The sequence below is a fragment of the Microtus oregoni genome, unplaced genomic scaffold, assembly GCF_018167655.1.
Source record: "Microtus oregoni isolate MIOR12 unplaced genomic scaffold, Mior012 000019F_ref0000042, whole genome shotgun sequence".
NCBI lineage: Eukaryota > Metazoa > Chordata > Mammalia > Rodentia > Cricetidae > Microtus > Microtus oregoni.
The window spans coordinates 3,789,970-3,809,684 of NW_024543078.1; the positions used below are offsets into that span (position 1 = coordinate 3,789,970).

General features: G+C 52.4%; 2 protein-coding genes across 2 annotated transcripts in view; one reads left to right on the plus strand and one right to left on the minus strand.

Moving 5' to 3' along the window:
• Positions 1-6,638: 6,638 nt before the first annotated feature.
• Abhd17a (abhydrolase domain containing 17A, depalmitoylase) lies at positions 6,639-13,318 on the minus strand. Its single transcript, XM_041668982.1, has 5 exons — positions 13,181-13,318; positions 9,425-9,946; positions 8,543-8,737; positions 7,129-7,308; positions 6,639-7,051 (listed from the first exon to the last, which is right to left on the minus strand). The coding sequence occupies exons 2-5, from the start codon at positions 9,754-9,756 to the stop codon at positions 6,826-6,828; spliced, it is 933 nt and encodes a 310-aa protein (XP_041524916.1). The 5' UTR covers positions 9,757-9,946; positions 13,181-13,318; the 3' UTR covers positions 6,639-6,825.
• Scamp4 (secretory carrier membrane protein 4) overlaps positions 12,655-19,715 on the plus strand; it is a 29,239-nt gene continuing 22,178 nt past the window's right edge. The window contains exon 1 of the mRNA XM_041668986.1: positions 12,655-12,668. The gene's annotated coding sequence lies outside the window, so the exon portion shown is untranslated. The remainder of the gene's footprint in view (positions 12,669-19,715) is intronic.

Genomic DNA, 19,715 nt, shown 5'->3' on the forward strand with positions numbered 1-19,715 from the left:
CTACCTCTCTGCCCTCGGGTAGGCCATGTTTCCCCAAGAACCCTTTGTACTTGGTGGTGACACCTATGTCCCTCAATGACTGAAGTTGGATACTCTGGGGGTGGGGGGCAGCAATACTCTGACTGGACAGGAGTGGGCCAGGAGGACACACCTGCCCTTTCTTCCTCAGGCTTGCACTCGAACAACCAGAACCATGTAGGTCCTGGCCCAGCTTCTGTGTCTTTGAAGGTAAGGGCGGTATCCTTCCTGCAGGAATTTGTTGCCCTCCCTCCGCACCCTTGCACCCACCCTTGGCATCCCCAGACACACACACCTGAAGAGAGGAGCCATGAACAGTCCTTTGCTGAGAACTACAGCCAGGATGAATGAAGATTAGCGCAACCCTTGGCTCAAGAGGTCACACCTAACAGCCCTACAGTGATAAGTTTTGTAAGGCCACCCACCAGGTGGTGCCACTTAGCATGCCCCAACCATATATCCTTAGACCCCAGTAGTGATCCATCACCTAGAGCAGCCCTGGGCGGGCGCTCATATACAACGCCTGCATATTCTCCTTGCATCCCAGCCCCCCCCCCCACCTCGAGTCAGTTTGATACTATGTGTCAAACCATGGAAGCTGCGGCTGACCCAGGAGGGGCCTTACCTTACAGATGGTACTGTCAAAGCTGGAACTCTGTGCACACGATTCTGGCGCTGAGGGTTCTGGGAAACTACCCAGCTCGCTCCCACAAGGCCTGACTGGTGAGAATTGCCTTGCTCCTTCTGTGATAGTACCCCTGGGGCTCAAGCACAGGTCCCTGGGGCTTCATGGGTGATTTTTATCTCCAGACAGGATCTAGGTGGACCACAGGTCTGAGCTACTGTGACTACCCAGTTATCTATATGTATTTTAAGGCTTTTTTGATATGGGGTTTCTCTGTGTAGCCCACAATTGGCTGTCCTGGAACACACTGTGTAGACCAGGCTGGCCTCAGACTCACAAGAGATGCGCTTGCCCCCTGTGTCCCAAGTGCAGGGATTAAGGTGTGACCACCACAGCAGGGCTCAAAGGTGAACTATTAAGCACCCTGTTGAGCACTCTGGGTTCCATTTTGAGGGACAGGATGGACCCCAGAGGTCTGTCACCTCCTGGAGTCTCACAATGTGCCTGCTTTGCCTGTTCTGAGCTGTACACAGACTTGGGACAGGTAAGACAAAGCACAGACCCAGGTCATTGCTGCTTCCAAGCCCCGTGGCTGAGGAAGGTTGATGCCAAACCCTCCAGCACCCAGACAGCCACTTCCTAAGACTGGCTTGATCCATAGCAACATCCAGCAAAGTAGAAATATGAACAGAGCTGCATGGATCCATGCTCTTTGTTTCTTTTTTTTTTTTTTTTTTTTTTTGGATTTTCGAGACAGGGTTTCTCCGTAGCATTTTGGTTCCTGTCCTGGAACTAGCTTTTGTAGACCAGGCTGGCCTCGAACTCACAGAGATCCACCTGCCGCTGCCTCCCAAGTGCTGTGATTAAAGGCGTGCGCCACCACCGCCCGGCCATGCTCTTTGTTTCTGTTTGTTTGGAGGGTTGTTTTTAATTATCTGGGCACGTAGTACATTCCTTTAATCCTAACACTCCCAGGTGAAGGCTGGACATCAGGAGATTATTCTAGTCTATATAGTAAATTCCAGACCAGCCTGGGTTTTGTAAAATCCTGTTTAAAATACCAGCACTGAGGCCAGGCGGGTGGCACAGGCTTTTAATCCCAGCACTTGGGAGGTAGAGGCAGGCAGATCTGTGAGTGAGAAGCAAGCCTGGGCTACAAATAGAGAATTCAAGGATAGTCAGGGCTACACAGAGAAAGGCTGTTCCAAAAACCAATAAAATAAAATTGCAGCATTGAGAAGCAAAAATCCAAAATGAACAAATCTGAATCACAAACATGTACCATCTCTGTGGACCCTCAGCCAAAAGTAGCCATGCGCCTAACACATCCTTGTCCACTGTATACCCTAGTAAGGGAGGTAACTGTCAGAGACCTCTTCCAAGTCCAAAGAGATGATGCGTTCAGGAGAAATTCGAACCCCAAGGCAGGCATTGGCCTTTCTTGCCCTCACGTGAGTCCGGCTGCTGTCCACAGAGAGCCCTCAAGACTAGAGAGGCCAGAACGACCTGAACGTCAGGCGTGGGAAGGTTCGTGTCACTGCTTGATGGGTACATCTAGGGCACATCTGATCCTGTATTCTAAACTCTTTGGGGGCCACTAAGTCACTTAGGAGGTAAGCCATGTATCGGGAGCTTGAGGTGACGGCAGGACCTTGTGGCCACGTACTGGACTGGGAGACCACTGCAACTGGGGTGTGAATCAGTGCGGCTGGGAAATTCACAAAATGGAGAGCTAAGGTAGACCCTGTCCCCAGGTGGCTTCCTGGGGTCGACAGTGGCCTCTGGGAAAGGGGTGTATGTAAAAATGAGCAAGACCCTCAGACGTAAAGACAGCCACAGACAGTAACCTAGAAGCTGGGGTGACTGTCCAGTCCGAAGTCCCCAAGGCTCCATCCACACTCTCCATACTCCATACAAGGCTCTGGCTGCTACACTCTGCATCTTGTGGGGAACGCGTACACAGAGAAAACACACACAGGTGCACACATGCCCCAGAGGCCTGTGGTTGCTGCTGACAGAGACACGGGGTCAGCAACTGAGCTGTCCTCATTTAATCAGAGGATCCAACAGCAGGAGCCAAAGGGAAGTTAGGACTGTTACTTAACATAACAGTTTCATCAGAATTTTATCTCTGGATGTGAGCGATTTACATTCATTTCTTGTTTTCTTTTTTTTAAAATATTTATTTATTTATTTATTATGTATACAATATTCTGTCTGTGTGTACGTCCGCAGGCCAGAAGAGGGCACCAGATCTCATTACAGATGGTTGTGAGCCACCATGTGGTTGCTGGGAATTGAACTCAGGACCTTTGGAAGAGCAGGCAATGCTCTTAATCACTGAGCCATCTCTCCAGCTCCCTTCTTGTTTTCTTTTGCAGCTGCTCACAGGGCGATACTACGCGGGGCTCCACCCTGACCACACCCTCAGCCCCCTCTCTGAGAGGATTCTGGGCGGGGCTCCATCCTGACCACGCCCCCAGCCCTACAAAGATGATCAGAATGAAAGGAGATCTTTTGCTGTTCATGAGAAAAAAGAAAGCCCGAGCACTGAGGGGAGACAGGACCTGAGAGTATGAGAAGGAGTTCCTACAACTTGAGTTGCCGGGCAGTGGTGGCGCACGCCTTTAATCTCAGCACTCGGGAGGCAGAGGCAGACAGATCTCTGTGACTTCGAGGCCAGCCTGGTCTACAGAGTGAGTTCCAGGACAGGCTCCAAAGCTACAGAGAAACCCTGTCTCGAAAAACCAAAATAAAAGAAAAGCTGGTTTTTTATGTGTGCAGGCAACCCTAGCAAAAACCTGTCTTGTAAAAACCGGGGGTGGGGGCGGGGAACAGACTTTTGCAACACAGTGAGATGGGTAGAAGTCTAGAATCCTCCTATGAGCATGTGGATAACAACCGTCAGGCCAACCTGGTCTACATGGCAGTTCCAGGACAGCTAGGGTTACACAGCAAGATCTTGTCGCAAAGAGACAAGATTGGGGGCACCCTAGAGACACTGCTCAGGGGTTAAGGTACTCGCTGGTCTTTCCAAACCCCATAGTAGGCGGCTCAGGATCACCTGCAACTCTGACTCCAGAGGACCTGACCTCTTCCAGCCTTGGGCCACTGTTGACACATAGGATTTGCTTACACAGACACATTAACTTGTGTAAAAGAGGAAACTACCCCCATTGTAGAAGAAAACAAAGTATCTTATGCACTTGAAAGTTCAGATAATGTTTCCTTATAAGTCTGACTTGCGAGATAAAGCTGGGCAGTGGTGGCACACACCTTTATTCCTAGCCCTTGGATCAAGGTGGCAGTGGTGGCACATGCCTTTATTCCTAGCTCTTGGATCACGGTGAGTTCCGTATCACCCACCCCATGGGAGGCAGGCACATCTCTGTGACTGAGACCAGCCTGGTCTACAGAGAAAGTTTCAAGACAGCCAGGGCTACACAGAGAAACCCTGTCTCAATAAAACAAAAAAAAAAAGCAAAAGCAGCCAGGCAGTGGTGGCACATGCCTTTAATCCCAGCACTTGGGAGGCAGAGGCAGGTGGATCTCTGTGAGTTGGAGACCAGCCTGGTCTACAAGAGCTAGTTCCAGGACCAGGACAGGCTCTAAAACCACAGAGAAACCTGTCTTGAAAAAAAAAAAAAAGCAAGATAAATTACCAGATACATTGGTGGCACACATCTTGTCATTCCAGCCTCAGGAAACAGGCCAGAGGATCAGGAATTTATGGTCAGCCTAGGCAACAGTGAGTTTGAGACGCTCTCAAAATGCCAAAATAAATTTTTGAAAATACAGATTTCAAACCACCACATCTCTAGTTGCTGCACTCTCTGTCAGTTCCAGGAAAGACCCTGTTTCAAAACACAATGGGGGAGGGGGGGTCTAGCATGGTTCAGAGCAGCACCCATGTGGGGCAGCTCACAGCCACCTGGAACTCCAAAGGACCTGAGACCCTCTTCTTGCCTCCCTGGGCACCTGCCTACAGGCCAAGCACCCACACACTTAAATGATCTGTGTGTAGGAGCTCAGGGTCCACAGACTTTGGATGCCCCGGAGCTAGAGTGACAGGAACTGAGCCGGGTCCTCTGCAAGAGCAACAAGTGCTCATATCCACTGAGCCTTCTCTCCAGCCCCCAGTTTCCTTAACATATCAGATGCTTTAGCAAACAACAAAACCAACTGGGTAGAAAAAGGCCGTAAAATACAGACTATTTAAATATACATCTTTATAATAAATGTACATTTATCCAACTTTTAAATAACTATAGTGACAGAGATGGCTATTACAAAACAGCATATGGAAGCATTTTATTTTTTATTATTATTATTTTTTTTTTGGTTTTTTGAGACAGGGTTTCTCTGTGGTTTTGGAGCCTGTCCTGGAACTAGCTCTTGTAGACCAGGCTGGTCTCTAACTCACAGAGAGCCGCCTGCCTCTGCCTCCCAAGTGCTGGGATTAATGGAAGCATTTTAAAAGCTGGCTGGAGGGACAGCCAGATGGCTCAGTGAGTAGACACTTGCCTTTAAAACTCCACATGGTGAGAACTGATTCCTGACAGTTGACCTCTGACCTCTGCACATGCTGGGGCACATGTGCCTCACCCCAAATAAATGTGGGGTTTGTTGTTTATTCATTTGAGACAGGGTTTCTCTGTGTAGCCCTGGCTGTCCTGGAACTAGCTCTGTAGACCAGGCTGGACTCGAACTCACAGAGATCCACCTGCCTCTGCCTCCAGAGTGCTGGGATTAAAGGTGTGTGCCACCAAGCCCCAGCCTGGCTGGTTGTTTGCACTGGCTCTGGCTCCTATGCTGGCTCATCAGGTCTCACTCCAGCAGGGGGGAGATTGAGGTCGTGGGGCTGCCTCTCGTTGGAGGCCAGTTACATGGCAAATTTCAGTCTGCCAGGCTAAAAACAGAGATTCTGTCTCAAAACAAAAGGGGGGGCTGTGAGTTCTCTTCTGGTGTGCCCTGCACCAGAATCCAAGTGTGGCAGGCCTCAGGGTCAGTTCAAGATCACAGTGAGCTACAGAGTAAGACCATGACTCAAAAAGCAGAAAGAGGGTTGGGGCCACAGCTCAGCAGGTGGAATGTTCTCCCCCACAGGAAGAACCTGGTTCCAGTACCCAGGAAACCAGACTTTGTGGCCAGCAAAAGCTGGGCTTGAGAAGGTCTCACTCGCTCTTTACCCTGTGCTTCCCTCAATATTGGTGGCAATCCTCCTGCCTCAGTCTGATTCCAGGATGAGCAGCTGGGGACGAGGCTTGCTAACTGTGTGCATTCTGGGCTCGGGGCAGCTGCTTTTTCCCCAGCTGTGCCAGGGTCACAGGAGACTTAGTCCTGGGGCAGCCTGGGTTCTCAATTCAGCATTTCAGGGGGTGGAAGGGAAGAAGCAGGAGAGACAACTCTGCAGCAGGTAATGGGGAGGAGGTAGTCGGTTGGACTGCAGACAGGGATCTGGTCAGGGCGTGGGTAACCTGAGGTCCGAGAGGAGTGGCTAGACAGTCAGGGATGCTCCACTCCGATTTGGGGAGGCTTTCAAGGGTCATGGACTTGGGAGTGAAAACCAAATGTCACTTCTGCTACAGCCACACCCCACATATTCCAGCCCCCAAATGTACCTTGCCGCATCAGGAGTCAGTTCAGAGTGCTGGCCTCCTGCAGACAAGCCCTTCCTCCCTCAAGGGACCCTACTGCTCGAAGAGTCCCTAGCTAGGGCTGCCCTGCAGTCCTGAGGCGATCACCTCAGCTTCTTTGGCACAGTACATGGCCTGGCCCCGGGGTCTACTGGGCCTGTCATCTCTGCATCTGAAGTAGGAGCTTATGCTCTGTCCACAGTGGGGGTGGGGACTCCTGCAGAGCAAGGCGCTGCCCTTCAGTCCGGGTGCAGGCTAGCAGAAAGGACCTGACAATTTCCTAACAGCCCAGCACCCGTCTGGTCCTTGCGATCTCCCAGCCCCAGGAAGGCGCACTGGAGCCATGAAGAAGCCAGGGCAACCCTAAAATCTTAAACCTTTAATTAGTTTCCCTCTTTCCTTCTCTTTGCATCCACGAGGAAAAGAGGGACCTCCTTCACCTGCACATGGCTCGTGGCCTGTGGGGTACCGGGAAGGGTCCTGAGCGCCGGGTCACATGCAGCCCCGGCAGGAGGCCCGTGTGCTGCTGAGGTCCCTGCGGCTTGGCTAGGTGCGTTGGCTGGGCAGCTCCTGGGAGATGAAGCGGCGCAGGCGCTCCAGGTACTGACTGTAGAGCTCAATGTCGTTGTGCCCGGCGCCCTCTACCCACAGTGGTTCCACGGCCTTTGGGCAGCGCTCATACAGTGCCAGCCCGTGTGAGAAGTCGATCACCTCATCCTCCGTGCCGTGGATGATGAGCACCGGTGATGTGATCTTCGACACCTTCTCGATGCTGAGAGAGAAAATGGTCAGGCTGGACCCGCCCCGCTACCTCAGACCCCGCCCCCAGGACCCACTTGCCATGCTCACTTAGGGAAAGCATCGAAGCAGTAGGTCTTCTTGGTGTCAGGGAAGGCCACCCGCATGCCCGAGGTGAGAGGCGAATGCAGGACCACTGCAGCGCACTCATAGCGTGACGCCAGGTCCACCGTGGGCACCGTGCCGATGCTCTGGCCATACAGGATGATGCTGTCCGGGCTGATGCCGTACCTGACCGACAGCAGCGGCAGGGTCAGCAGGAGGCCTGGAGGAGGGCAGCTCCCAGGGCCCTGCCAAGCCGCAGCTCCCTGGCTTTTCCCTCAGCCCCTTTGACAGTGCCTGAGTGAGCAGGCTGGGGACCTAAGAGTCCAGACCCAAAGTTCTGGTTCCATCCTGACCCCAGAGAGAAAGCGGGTCTGTCTCTTCCCATCGCTGATTCTCCACAAGCTTGGGTTCTGGGAATATAGAAGACTGTGTCCCCGGATGGCTCGGCCCAGTTTAGGGTCCCCTGAGTTCCCTGCTGCCAAAATAGAAGCTTGCACAACACAGGCAGTGCGGCTGCGCAGGTCCTGGGAGCCAGTCCATTCCCAGCTATCCTGTGGCCCCTCCTACCCCAGCAGGTTGCTGTGGTCACTTATCCTGGCTGAGCTGGCCTAGTGCCGCCCTGACTGCTGCCCCTGTCAGAATTCCCACCTGTCTGTCCACAGGCCCCTCCCCTGATCCCAGGCAGGAGCTGGACCACCTGGGGGCAACCTATACTGCCCATGTGTGCTGACCAAGACCCCCAGCTCTGCCTGCTCAGCACTAGGCACAGCTCAGGCCTAAGCTCCCCTCACCACGGGGGGCAGCCCCTCCAGAAGTCACCCCACCTCCCCTGAGGCTTAGCTATGGTGCTGGCAGAGGCCCCTGAAAGCCAGTGCCATGGTGGGGCAAATGGAGAGAGCTAAGAACACACGGAGCACTCTCCAGGCTGGACGGTGTCCACAGGGGGAAGCCAGCCCAGTGACACCTCCTATCTCCAGGGCAACCAGGGTCCCCACTTCCCCAGGGCTGTCAGAATCCCAGTACCACATGGGACCTCCAGAACTAGAGACGACTAGCCTCTTCTAACCCCCTGCAAGGGCTCTGCTCGGTGACGGAGAAAAAGGAGCCTTCGTGAGGCGGGTGAGACTGGGGTGACTGGGATGTACAGTGTGACAGAGGAGCCGAGACTAAAGGTCTGGAGTGCAGGCTGGCGGGCTAAACCTGTGACTGCTGCCACCTGGGCACCCTCTGGTCCCGCTGCCCCAGAACGAGCTGAGCTGACAACACGGAGTCCTAAGGTGTCCTAGCCCTTGGGCTACCAGGTCCCTCAACAGCCATTTCCTGGACCCAGTGGACAGCAAGGATCAAGGAAGCTGTCTTCTGGGCCACAGGTGCCTATCCCGCTGGTCCCACCCCTGCCCCAAGGGGCCAGAGCCCTCACCTGGTACGAAGGGCTTGCCAGGCCGCATCAATGTCGGCATAGAGGTTCTTCTCTGAGGGCCGGCCAGAGCTGATCCCGTAGCCAGAGTAGTCATAGGAGAAGATGTTGCAGCCGATGCGTGTGCCCAGGCCAACATAGAAGCTGCACATCTGGCCCAGGTCCACTGCATTGCCATGCGAGAAGAGAACTGTGTACCTGGTGGTCGGGGAAGAGGGGCATGGGCACAGACAGGCTGACCATCTGTGCTGGTAGCCGACAGCACTCACTGTCCCATCTGCTCAGCTGCTAGACTCCCAGAATGGAGGCAGTATTGGGTGGGAACAGTTAATCCTGCACCCCTGGTGTCATCAGCCAGCGGGCCTTAGGCTGCCCATCTACAGGGAACACAGAGGGACCCACAATGAGTTCAATCTTTAACAGGAGGGCGATGGCCGTCTCCCTAATGGCATGTACACTCCACGGTGCTGGAAACTGCACCAAGGAAGAGCCTGTTCCCATGCACTCCACGAGTGCACAGTCTTGCTAGGGGAGGACAGGGACCCAACCCTGGCCACTAGCCAACTCTTAAGGGCCATCCTGTTCCCAGTTGGCCTCTGCCCAACCCTGACAGGACTATATAACAAAACAGGGCCTGCACCAGGTCAAGGCCATGCACCTGGGTGGCCCTGCCCCTGAAGCTTCCTGAAGCACCTGCCCGGCTCCTCAGTAAAGGACTTGCCCTTTGGACTTCAGACTCCAGCTGAGATGTCACCCCCTGACACACACCTCACCCTCTGCTGGGGACCAGAAAGCATGAACCCAAGAGCAGGCTCTTCTGTCCTTTACAAGAAGAGTAAGATGGGCATGCACCCCCGGGGAGAGCCCTGGGACCCCTCGGCTCACCTGGCACTAGGTACGCAGCGCACATACATGCAGGCGATGCGGTTGGCGCGCGCGCTCTTGGTCAGGAAAACCTCGATGGTGTCCAGCTCTCGCTGGCCGTACTGGAAGTCAGCGCGCTCAGTCAGGTGGATCTTCCAGCGCCCGGGGGTGGCCGCTGAGGTCCGCAGGGGACCCAAGGGGGCAGCGCCAGCCCCGCCGGGCCCCGGCTCGGGCTCAGGTACCAGCAAGTAGGTGGGCTCAGGAGGCAGGAAGGCGAGCTTGGCGGCGATGCGGCCCGGGCAGGGCGGGCAGCAGAAGAGGCAACAGAGCTCGCTCACCGACAGGCCGTTCATGGCGGGCACCGGGCCCGCGCCGGGCCAGGGGAGGGGCAGGGGTGCTCCGAGACGCGGGCAGCGGGCGGCCAGGCTCGCGGGCCGCACACCTCAGTCCGGTTAGGAGGCCGCAGCCCGGCCCCATCGCGGTCCAAGGTGAGCCCCCGGGAGCCTCGCAGCCACAGGTCTCCATGTCGTACAGTGGGACACCCTGTAGGGGACACCAAGATATGGGTTCCCTCTAGGAAGCTAGGGTGGAACTAGGTGCTAGACCGTGCCAGGCAAAGAGGAAGGCATGTCCCCATATCCAGGGGCTAGCTTGTTCCTCTTGGTCTGCCCACAGCCCTAGCTCACCCTGCAGCCTCTCCTGGCCTCTGATGCACAACTCTGCGGTCTATGTCCCCAGCCTCTGCCATTCCACTACCCCATGGCCTATGTCCGGATTGTCTTCCTGCCTAGCAGTGTCTCCCTCAGTCCTTTTCTTTCTTTCTTTCTTTCTTTCTTTCTTTCTTTCTTTCTTTTTATTTTATGTACGCTGGTGTTTTGTCATGGTGTCCAGTTCCCTGGAACTGGAGTTGCAGACAGCTGTGAGGTGCCATGTGGGTGCTGGAAATTGAACCCTGGACCTCTCTCTGAAAAAGCAGTCAGTGTTCTTCATCGCTGAGCCAGCTCTCCAGCCCCACCCCTCAGTCCTTTACAGATTTCTATCCTCCAGGAACAGGTGACAAGGCAGCCCAGCCCAAGGCTTGAGAGGAGACCCAAAGGCTCCCATGCAGGGGGAGGGGGGAGGGTACGCCACAGGGCCTTGGAGCATAGAGACAGAACCCAGGGGAGGAAACAGACACAAAGACCAGGAACAAGGACAGGATGCATCTCAGAGGCAGGGCCCCATTGGCTGGGAAAATGGTTTGTCCCGGTACTTGAAGCCAGGTGGGTCTCCCTGGGGTCAGGGCAGCTGAGGCCTCCTGCAGCTGCAGCCTCAGGGTTGAGTCACCCAACCTCCTGGGTCTGCAATCCTTACAACTACTAATGTGCCTCAGAGTGACAGGTGGGAGTTAGAGAGGGGACAGGGCCTGACTCCAGGGGAAACTCAGGTGCTCCATTTCTGCAGGACACCCTGAAATGAGTTCAGCTGACACCAAAGCCATGACCACTGTGTGCAGAGCTGCCCAACAGACAGAGACCTTTCCAGAATAGTCCGCCACTAATCATGCCTACCATCTCTCACTGCCAGGGAGGAAGCAGGAGACATCACAGTTCAACTTTAACAAGAGGATATCCATGGGTTTTAGGTCACAGCATATAAACCCACAGGACAGATGGACACATAACACTCAGGCAGCTGTGGGCTCACAGACACATTTCTGCTCCCTGTGTACCTGAAGTGTGCAGCCTGGGGCTGGGTAGAAGTCCCAGTCCATGCCAGTGCAGAGAGAAGAGAGAAGAGCCAGAGCAGGGACAAAGAGGTGTTAAAAAATCCCCAGTTCCCAGCAGGCTGCCGTGGCGCACGCCTTTAATCCCAGTACTAGGGAGGCAGAAGCAGGCAGTTCTGTGAGTTCTAAGCCAGCCTGGTCCACAGAGTTCCAGGATAGTCAGAACTCAACAGAAACCCAGTCTTGGGAAGAAAAAAAAAGTCCCCAGCTCCCATGTGGCAATTCTCAGATGCAGGTGAGGCTGTCTCTAAGAGATTACGAGGCCATGCCTACACATCTATAACCAGGAACACTCCTAGCAAGGAATGGGTGGAGACTGGGGACTCTGTCCAGGACCCTGAAGAGCCCAGAGCAGCCCTAGAAGGCAATGATCCTGCCCCAAACACCCACAGCTTTATAGTCCTTTATAGTCCAGGCCTCATCAGGGAACACCCTGTAACCCCCGTGGTTCCAGAGTTTGGAAGGATCTGAAGCCCAGGGAGAAAGAAGCCCTGACCATGCTGGCGAAGAACAAGGTGAAACAAGGCCCTACTACCAAGGCCAGAAAAGTGGGTGCTATCACGAACACTGCCCTCCAGTCCGCTAAAATGGCTCCACCTGCCAGCCCACCTTTCCCCTACTGCACTCTAGCCTCCTTGCCTGGGTCACAGCTCAGTCCCCATCATCCTTTGCCAGGCTGCTCCTTCTGCCGCACACACCCATCAAGTGACCTCCCTTTTGGGGTGTCCTCCTCCCTGTTCACAGACAACATCCCTAGGTACAGTTTATCCGGGTGCAACCCCTGGGGTGTCATCTTGCAGCACACTTGTAGACAAGTCAAACAATGGTAGGCCTCAGTCTCCCTCCTGAGCCCTCCACATGGTCACTCTTCTACAGTTAACCAGATCTCCACCCTGCAAGACACTCCATGCGGAGGGGGCCAGCAAGACCAGCAAGCACCTGCCTCACTCAACAACCATGTGTTGCGCAGCCAGAGAAAATAAGGAAGTTGTAGGAGAAAGACATAAGCCTCCAACATCTGCCAGTGTTATAATAGAGGGGACAGACAGCATGTGGGACCTCATTCACAGATGGGTGCCACTGGGGAGCGCAAGCCAAGATATTTCACTCAGTGCCACTCAAAATCCCAGGTACTGTGATCACAAACATAAAACCTGGCCCCGGTGTTACCCGCAGCCAGTAAGTAAGTAAGTAAGTAAGTAAGTAAGGGCTTTAGGACGACCTACATATGCCTGCTTGTACCGGCATGCCTGACCCAGCCAGTCAGGCTAGGGAGGCAACCCCCCTAGAAGCAGCGCAAGCCGAAAACTGCAAGAATGTCGACGGGCTGAGGGAGGTGGAGCAGCAGGTAAAGGCACTTGCCACCAAGGCTGAAGATCAGAGCTGTATCATGGGGACCCACAGAGTGGGAGCCGACTCACTCCAGAAAGCTATCCTCTGGCCTCTGCGTGGGCGCACCATGGGAAAAGGGAAACAGTCAAGAGACACAGGATTGGAGAGGTAAACCCCGGCGGTGAAAGAGGGTTCCCGGGGTAGCAGGGACGGCTCAGCTGCACCTTTGGGCTCTGTTGCAGGATGAGGACTTGATCGTGGGGGTGAGGGAGAAACCTGGAGTCCTGGGCTGCATAAGGGAAGTCTGATGTGGACCCCAGCTGTCAGGAAGAGACCAGACATGGGGCAGAGGTGGACGGGGAGTGTCAGCAGGGAGATGCAGGCGGAGGTGGTGTGGGATAAAGGCAGGTTCCGGAGCTGGCTCAGGGTCGGCGGCTGGGCCCGGGCGTTTCTTGGAGCAGAGCCGCGTCCTGAGGAGGTTAAACGGTTGCTCTAGGATCGCTGCCCGGGGACAGAGAGACGCGAGGGACAGGGTGGGTACGCTGATCGTGCTGTCGTGCTGCCATCCTCGGAGGACGCAGAGGTGTCTCGGACGCAGGGCCCCCGCTCGCCTCGGCCCCGCTCCGCGAATCGCCGCCGCCGCAGGCCCGCACTCCCCGCCGCCGCACGCCCACACTCACCGCCGCCCGCGTCCGCCGGCTCCGGGGCCGCACTCCATGGCTCCCGGCTGCCCGCCCCTGCGTCCGTCTGTCTGTCCCTCGGGACCGCGACTGGGGTTCCTGCGCCGCCACCACCGCCGCTCCGCCGCGGGCGGAAGTGAGCTTCGACCTAACACCGCCCCGGAAGTGATGCGAGTGGTGGTGGGGGGACCGCGCAAGCCGGGAGTCCAGAAGCGGATTGGGTGGATTGTGTGGGAGTTGCAAATTCTGGAGGCGGGGCCACGGGCGGGAGGAGCCGGATTGAGTCCTGTGTAGAAGGCGGGGCCTGATTGGGTGGGGGCGTGGTCATCACCGAAGAGGCACCTGGCGGCTTGGGGGCGGGGCCTGAAATGTGGGCGGACCCGAGTGGGCGAGAGGCGTGGCCTTGGTAGGGTGTGGCTCATTGGAGTGGAGCAGATCTGCCTAGAGGCGGGGCTTAAGCGGGGAGCAAAACTTGGTGCAGTGGGCGGAGTCTGCATCCCCTGTTGGTTTTTTAAATCATTCTTTCCGCATTCCTGGAGAGGCGGATAGATCAAATCATTCTCTCTCAGGGTCTGGAGACAGAATCTGGAGGGGTGGTTCAGCGTTTAAGAACACTGGCTGCTCTTACAAAAGACCAGAGTTCGATTCCTAGCACCCACAAGGTGGTTCAAAACCGTCAGTAATTCCAGTTCTAGGGGATGCCCACGCTCACTCCTGGCTTTTCAGTCACCAGACAAACTATAGAAACCACAAGCAGACAAAACAACTTTACATTAAAGAAAAGATTCTCTTTCCCAATTTTTTAAAAAGATTTATTTATTTATTTATTATGTATACAGTGTTCTGTCTGTATGTATGCTTGCTGGCCAGAAGGGGGCTCCAGATCTCATTACAGATGGCTGTGAGCCACCATGTGGTTGCTGGGAATTGAATTTAGGACCTCCGGAAGAGCAGTCAGTGCTCTTAACCTCTGAGCCATCTCTCCTGCCCCCTCCCAAATTTTTTTTTACTTGGTTTATTTGTCTGTACGTATACATTATTGTGCCATAAATCTCCTGGTCAGAAAACGGCTTGTGAGAGTTGATTCTGATTTAAGTAACAGGGACTGAACTCAGGTATTCAGGTTTAGTGGCAAAAAAGCTTATATTCAATGAACCATCTCAATGGCCCACTTTTTCTTTTTGTTTTATTTTTATTCATTTTTGACTCAGAGTCTCTCTGTGTAGCCCTGGCTGACATGGAACTTACTCTGTGGACCATGCTGGCCTTGGACTCACACAGATCCGCCTGCCTCCTGAGTGCTGGGATTAAAGGCGTGCACCACCACCGCCAAGCTCTATTTTCTTATTTTGTATGTATGACTATTTGGCTGCATATACGTATGTACATCACATGTGTGCCTTGTGCCCAAGGAGAAGAGGTTAAATTCCCTGGATCTGGAGTTACTGATAGTCAGGATGGTCATGAGCCACTGTGTGGCATCTGGGAACCAAACCTGGGTCTTACACAGCACAGTAAATGCTCTTAACCACGGCGTCATCCCTCTAGCCTCCTCCTTTGTTTTTTGAGATAGCATCTTGATCTGTAGGCCAGGTCACTGGGGAACCCTTATGTAGCTCAGGCTGGGCCCCTGAATTTAGCAGTCCTGCTAAACTGACAGACATGTGCTACCATGGCAAGCTGAGTGAAAGTCTTTTCCAGGGAGGTGAGGGGACCCAGAGTGACTTCCATGAGACTGTGGGGTTAGGCATGTGTCACCACACCCAGTTTTACTACATCTTCATTCCTTCCCCCACCCCTACCTTCTCTTTTGCGGCAAGAGTGTCATGCAGCCCAAACTGGCCTGTTCTTAAACTTGATAAGGAATGGAGGCTGTACTGTATCCCTGATCCCCCTGCCTCAGCCTCCCAAATGCTGGGAAAACAACATTGTGTCACTAAGTCAGGTTCCTAAGAGCTACAACCCAGAGCTTTATGCTGAGCAAGGATTCTAAGACAGGGTCCTGCTGTGTAGACCAGGCTGGCCTCAAACTCACAGATCCACCTGGCTGGGATTAAAGGCGTGTGTCACCACACCTGGCTCTTTCTTGTGTCTAAAGACAAGGTCTCCTCTGTATTCAGGGTTGGCCTAGAAATCGTTGCCTATTGGATGTTAGCATTTGAGAACTTGTCTCCACACCTAGCTTTGTATTTAATACTCTATGAAAATATATAACACATTGTTTTGTGACATTTTACCCCTTTGACTTTTTGGAGGGCCCACCACCCAGTGTAGAAGGAGGAGTGGTGGGCTGCGTTCCTGCCCAGCTCCACAAGGCTAGCTTTACCCGAAATAATTACACGGAAACTGTATTCTTTTAAACACTGCTTGGCCCATAAATTCCAGCCTCTTACTGGCTAACTCTCACATCTTGATTAACCCATTTCTATTAATCTGTGTAGCACCACGAGGTGGTGGCTTACCAGAAAGATTCTAACCTGCATCCATCTCGGAGAGGAGAGCTATGGCGTGTGCCTGGAGAGGAGAGGCATGGCGTCTGGCTCACTGCCTTCTTCCTCCCAGGATTCAGTTCTGTTTACTCCGCCTATCTAAGCTGCTGTCCTATCAAAGGCCAAGCAGTTTCTTTATTACTTAAACAATGAAAGCAACAGATAGACAGATGACCCACCTACATCAACCCAGTTCCCAAATAAATCACACAGAGGCTTACTTATTATTACTTATAAAAGCCCAGGCTTAGCTTGACTTGTTTCTTGCCTGCTTTTCTTAACCTAAATTATTCCAACTCCCTTTTCCCTCTGGGCTTTTTTCTTTATCTATTTCTGTATTACCTTTCTTTTTGTTTTCTGTCCTGGAACTAGGTCTTGTAGACCAGGCTGGCCTCGAACTCACAGAGATCCACCTGCCTCTGCCTCCCAAGTGCTGGGATTAAAGGCGTGCGCCACCACCGCGCGGCTGTATTACCTTTCTTTACCTTTTTTTCTCCATGGCTTGCAGTGAAGCTGGGTGGCTGGCCCCTGGTGTCCCCTTGTCCTTGTTCTCTCGTTGACTCCTTGCTCTCCTTGGCCTTGGTTTTCCTTCTATTTATCCTTTCTTCCTGCCAGCCCTTCCTGTCCTTGTTCCTGCCTTGCTATTGTCCGTTCATTTCTTTATTAGAACCATCAGGTATTTTAAACGGGCACCATACCACAACTTCAGACTTAAACAAATACAGTGTGAACAAAAGTCACACACCTGGAAATACTATTCCCCAACAGTGCATGGGCCAGCAAGATGGCTCAGTAGTAGCTGACAAGTCTGGGGGCCTGAGTTCCAGCCCTGGGACCCATACAGAAGAAAGGAATGGTTCCTGCAAATTGCACTCTGGTTGCCACACCGCGGCAGGCATGCACATACAAAAGAAATGAACTCTTGCAGCCAGGCGGTGGTGGTCCATGCCTTTAATCCCAGCAGAGGCAGGTGGATCCCTGTGAGTTCAAGGCCAGCCTGGTCTACAAGAGCTAGTTCTAGAACAGGCTCCAAAGCTACAGAGAAACCCTGTCTCAAAGCACATACCCCCCCCCCCCAAAAAAAAAGAAAGAGAAAAAGAAAAAGAAATGAAATGTTGCCCAGTGGTGGTGGTACAGACTTTTAATCCCCGCACCCTCAGGAGGCAGAAACAAGAAGATCTCTGTGAGTTCAAGGCCAGCTAATTCTACAACAGCCAGGGCTACACAGAAAAATTCTCTCTGGGGGCTAGAGAGATGGCTCAGCAGTTAAGAGCATTGCCTGCTCTTTCAAAGGTCCTGAGTTCAATTCCCAGCAACCACGTGGTGGCTCACATCCATCTGAATGAAATCTGGTGCCCTCTTCTGGCCTGCAGGAATACATGTAGACAGAATATTATATACATAATAAATAAATATAAAAAAAAATCTGTCTAAAAGAAAGAAGGTCAGGGGCTGGAGAGATGGCTCAGTGGTTTAGAGCATTGCTTGTTCTTCCAAAGGTCCTGAGTTCAATTCCCGGCAACCACATGGTGGCTCACAACCATCTGTAATGAGGTCTGGTGCCTGCAGACATACACACAGACAGAATATTGTATACATAATAATAAATAAATAAATAAATAAATAAATATTTAAAAAAAAAGAAAGAAAGAAGGTCAGGGAGGCTGTCACGGCCACCCTCAACCCGCAAGGATGATGCGACACCTGGAGCTCTTCTTACTGCAGTTTTATTCAGGACTTTATTCACAGCAATCTTTCTCCTTCTCCTGCTCTCTCTCTCTCTCTCTCTCTCTCTCTCTCTCTCTCTTTCTAGGCAAATCTCTCCCAGCCCTTAAAAAGACACAGGCTGCCAAACCCGGATATTGCCAGGTGGGCACTGCCCATAGGTTCACGCATATGCAGGCAGCTGATGATCATTGCGTGATCATTGATTATCACAGAGAGCACTCGCTTTCGGGATTGCGGAGGGCAGGAGCCAGCATCATCAGGTGCACTCCACGCAACTCTCTACAGTTCCCCTTTTTGTTTTGTAAAGCACCAGGCAAGAGTAGAGGTCTGATCTCTGTTAAAAATGGAACATATACTAGTGTCTGTCCAGGTGTCATCCACTCAGAGACACTGTCCGGTGTCTTTTTACAGAGGTGGGAGTTAGACACCAACCCACATGCAATCAGACTTGCTCTTCTTGAGGCTGATGTATGCTTACCTCAAGTGCAGTGTGCAAGACTCGCATCCTGTGCTCAAATATAGATAACCAAGCTTGAGGGAACTGTCCTGCTTCAACGGCCATGAAGGCCTGAATGATCATAACTGCATTGCAATGCTGTGAAACCCTTATGTGACAAATGCACCATAGGCATACCAGGGAGGCAAGCACCATTAAGCCTGTTAGGGCTCTTATTCCCACCCACTCCTTCAGATGATTCATGGCTATGATGATCCAGGTCATGGAGAACTGGCATCAGCTTGGGAAAGGCTGACAGAATCCCCCACCGCAGCTCCGCCATCACTTTCTCCGTTGAGTGGGTGAGGAACAGGCACAGGATCCCCAGACATATCCGTAACATCCTTTTCTGCCTCCGTCTGCACTTGCACCTTCCTCACCAGGCGTTCTGGCACCCAAATAGGTTTCAAATGATCCTGTGGAAAAACACAAACAGCGCCTCGTGCCCATGCCAGCACAGGATCGGGTCCATGCCAGACCCCTGTTTAAGCATCCTTCCAGGTCACCATTCCTTTTGAAGGACTGGACGGACATGAATGCCTGTCTGTGGCAGACTGAATGGAGTTATCCAAGTTTAAAAAATTTAAAGTAAGCCAGGCGGTGGTGGTGCACACATTTAATCCCAGCACTCACAAGGCAGAAGCAGGTGGATCTCTGTGAGTTCGAGGCCAGCCTGGTCTACACGAGCTAGTGCCAGGACAGGCTCCAAAGCTACAGAGAAACCCTGTCTCGAAAAAACTAAAAAAAAAAAAAAATTTAAAGTAAATAAGGCTAAGGAAAGTCTATTCTTAGGGGTTTGCTTATGGCCTATTCCCCCTTTTTGTTTTTGAAGTATCTCCTTTAGAGATCGATGGGCACAGTCCACGATGCCTTGTCCTTGTGGATTGTCTGGCAGTCCATGAGTCAATTGAACACCCATACGCTGACAAAATGAGGTGAATTTTTGTCCAGTATAAGCAGGACCATTATCAGTCTTTAATTGTTGGGGCTTGCCGCAGGCTGCCCATGCTTCTAGACAATGAGCAATCACCTGAGTCGCCTTTCCACCTGTCATGAGTGTGGCATGAATAATGCCAGAATGTGTATCAACTGAAACATGCACATATTTCAGCTTGCCAAATTCTGAAACATGTGTAACATCCATTTGCCAAATTTTAAGAGGGAGTAATCCACGTGGATTGATTCCCAAGGTTTGAGGATGATGATAAACAACACATTGTGGGCAGTCTACAAACACTTTCTGTGCATCAGCACGAGAGATATTAAATTTTTGTTGTAGGGTTTTTGCATTAACATGAAATTCCTTATGAAAATCATATGCTCTCTGTAAAGCAGAGGCGAGAAATATCCATTCTTGTCTGGTACAACGATCTACTTTGTCATTGCCCTCAGCTAAAGGACCTGGTAATCCCGTATGTGCACGGATATGTTGTACAAAAAAAGGATTTTTTCGCTGCCAGAGTAAAAGCTGTAATTGTACAAGTAGTACATGTACGGGACTGGAAGACCTAATAGGTCCCACGCATTCTAAGGATCTTAAGACATTAACAACATAACATGAATCTGAAATTAGATTGAATGCAAAAGGGCAGGCCTTCAACACTTCTATTACAATTGCCAATTCAACTTGTTGAGGGGCTCCAGGAGAAAATTGATGTGTAACAGGCTCCAAGGAATCTACCATATAAGCGCCACAACCGGTCTTATATCTATCTGTAAAAATAACACTGGCTCTTGGAATGGGATGTAAAGTAGTAATTTTAGGAAATATCACTGGGTGTTCCTTAAAGAAAGTTAGCAATGAATGTTTAGGATAGTGGCA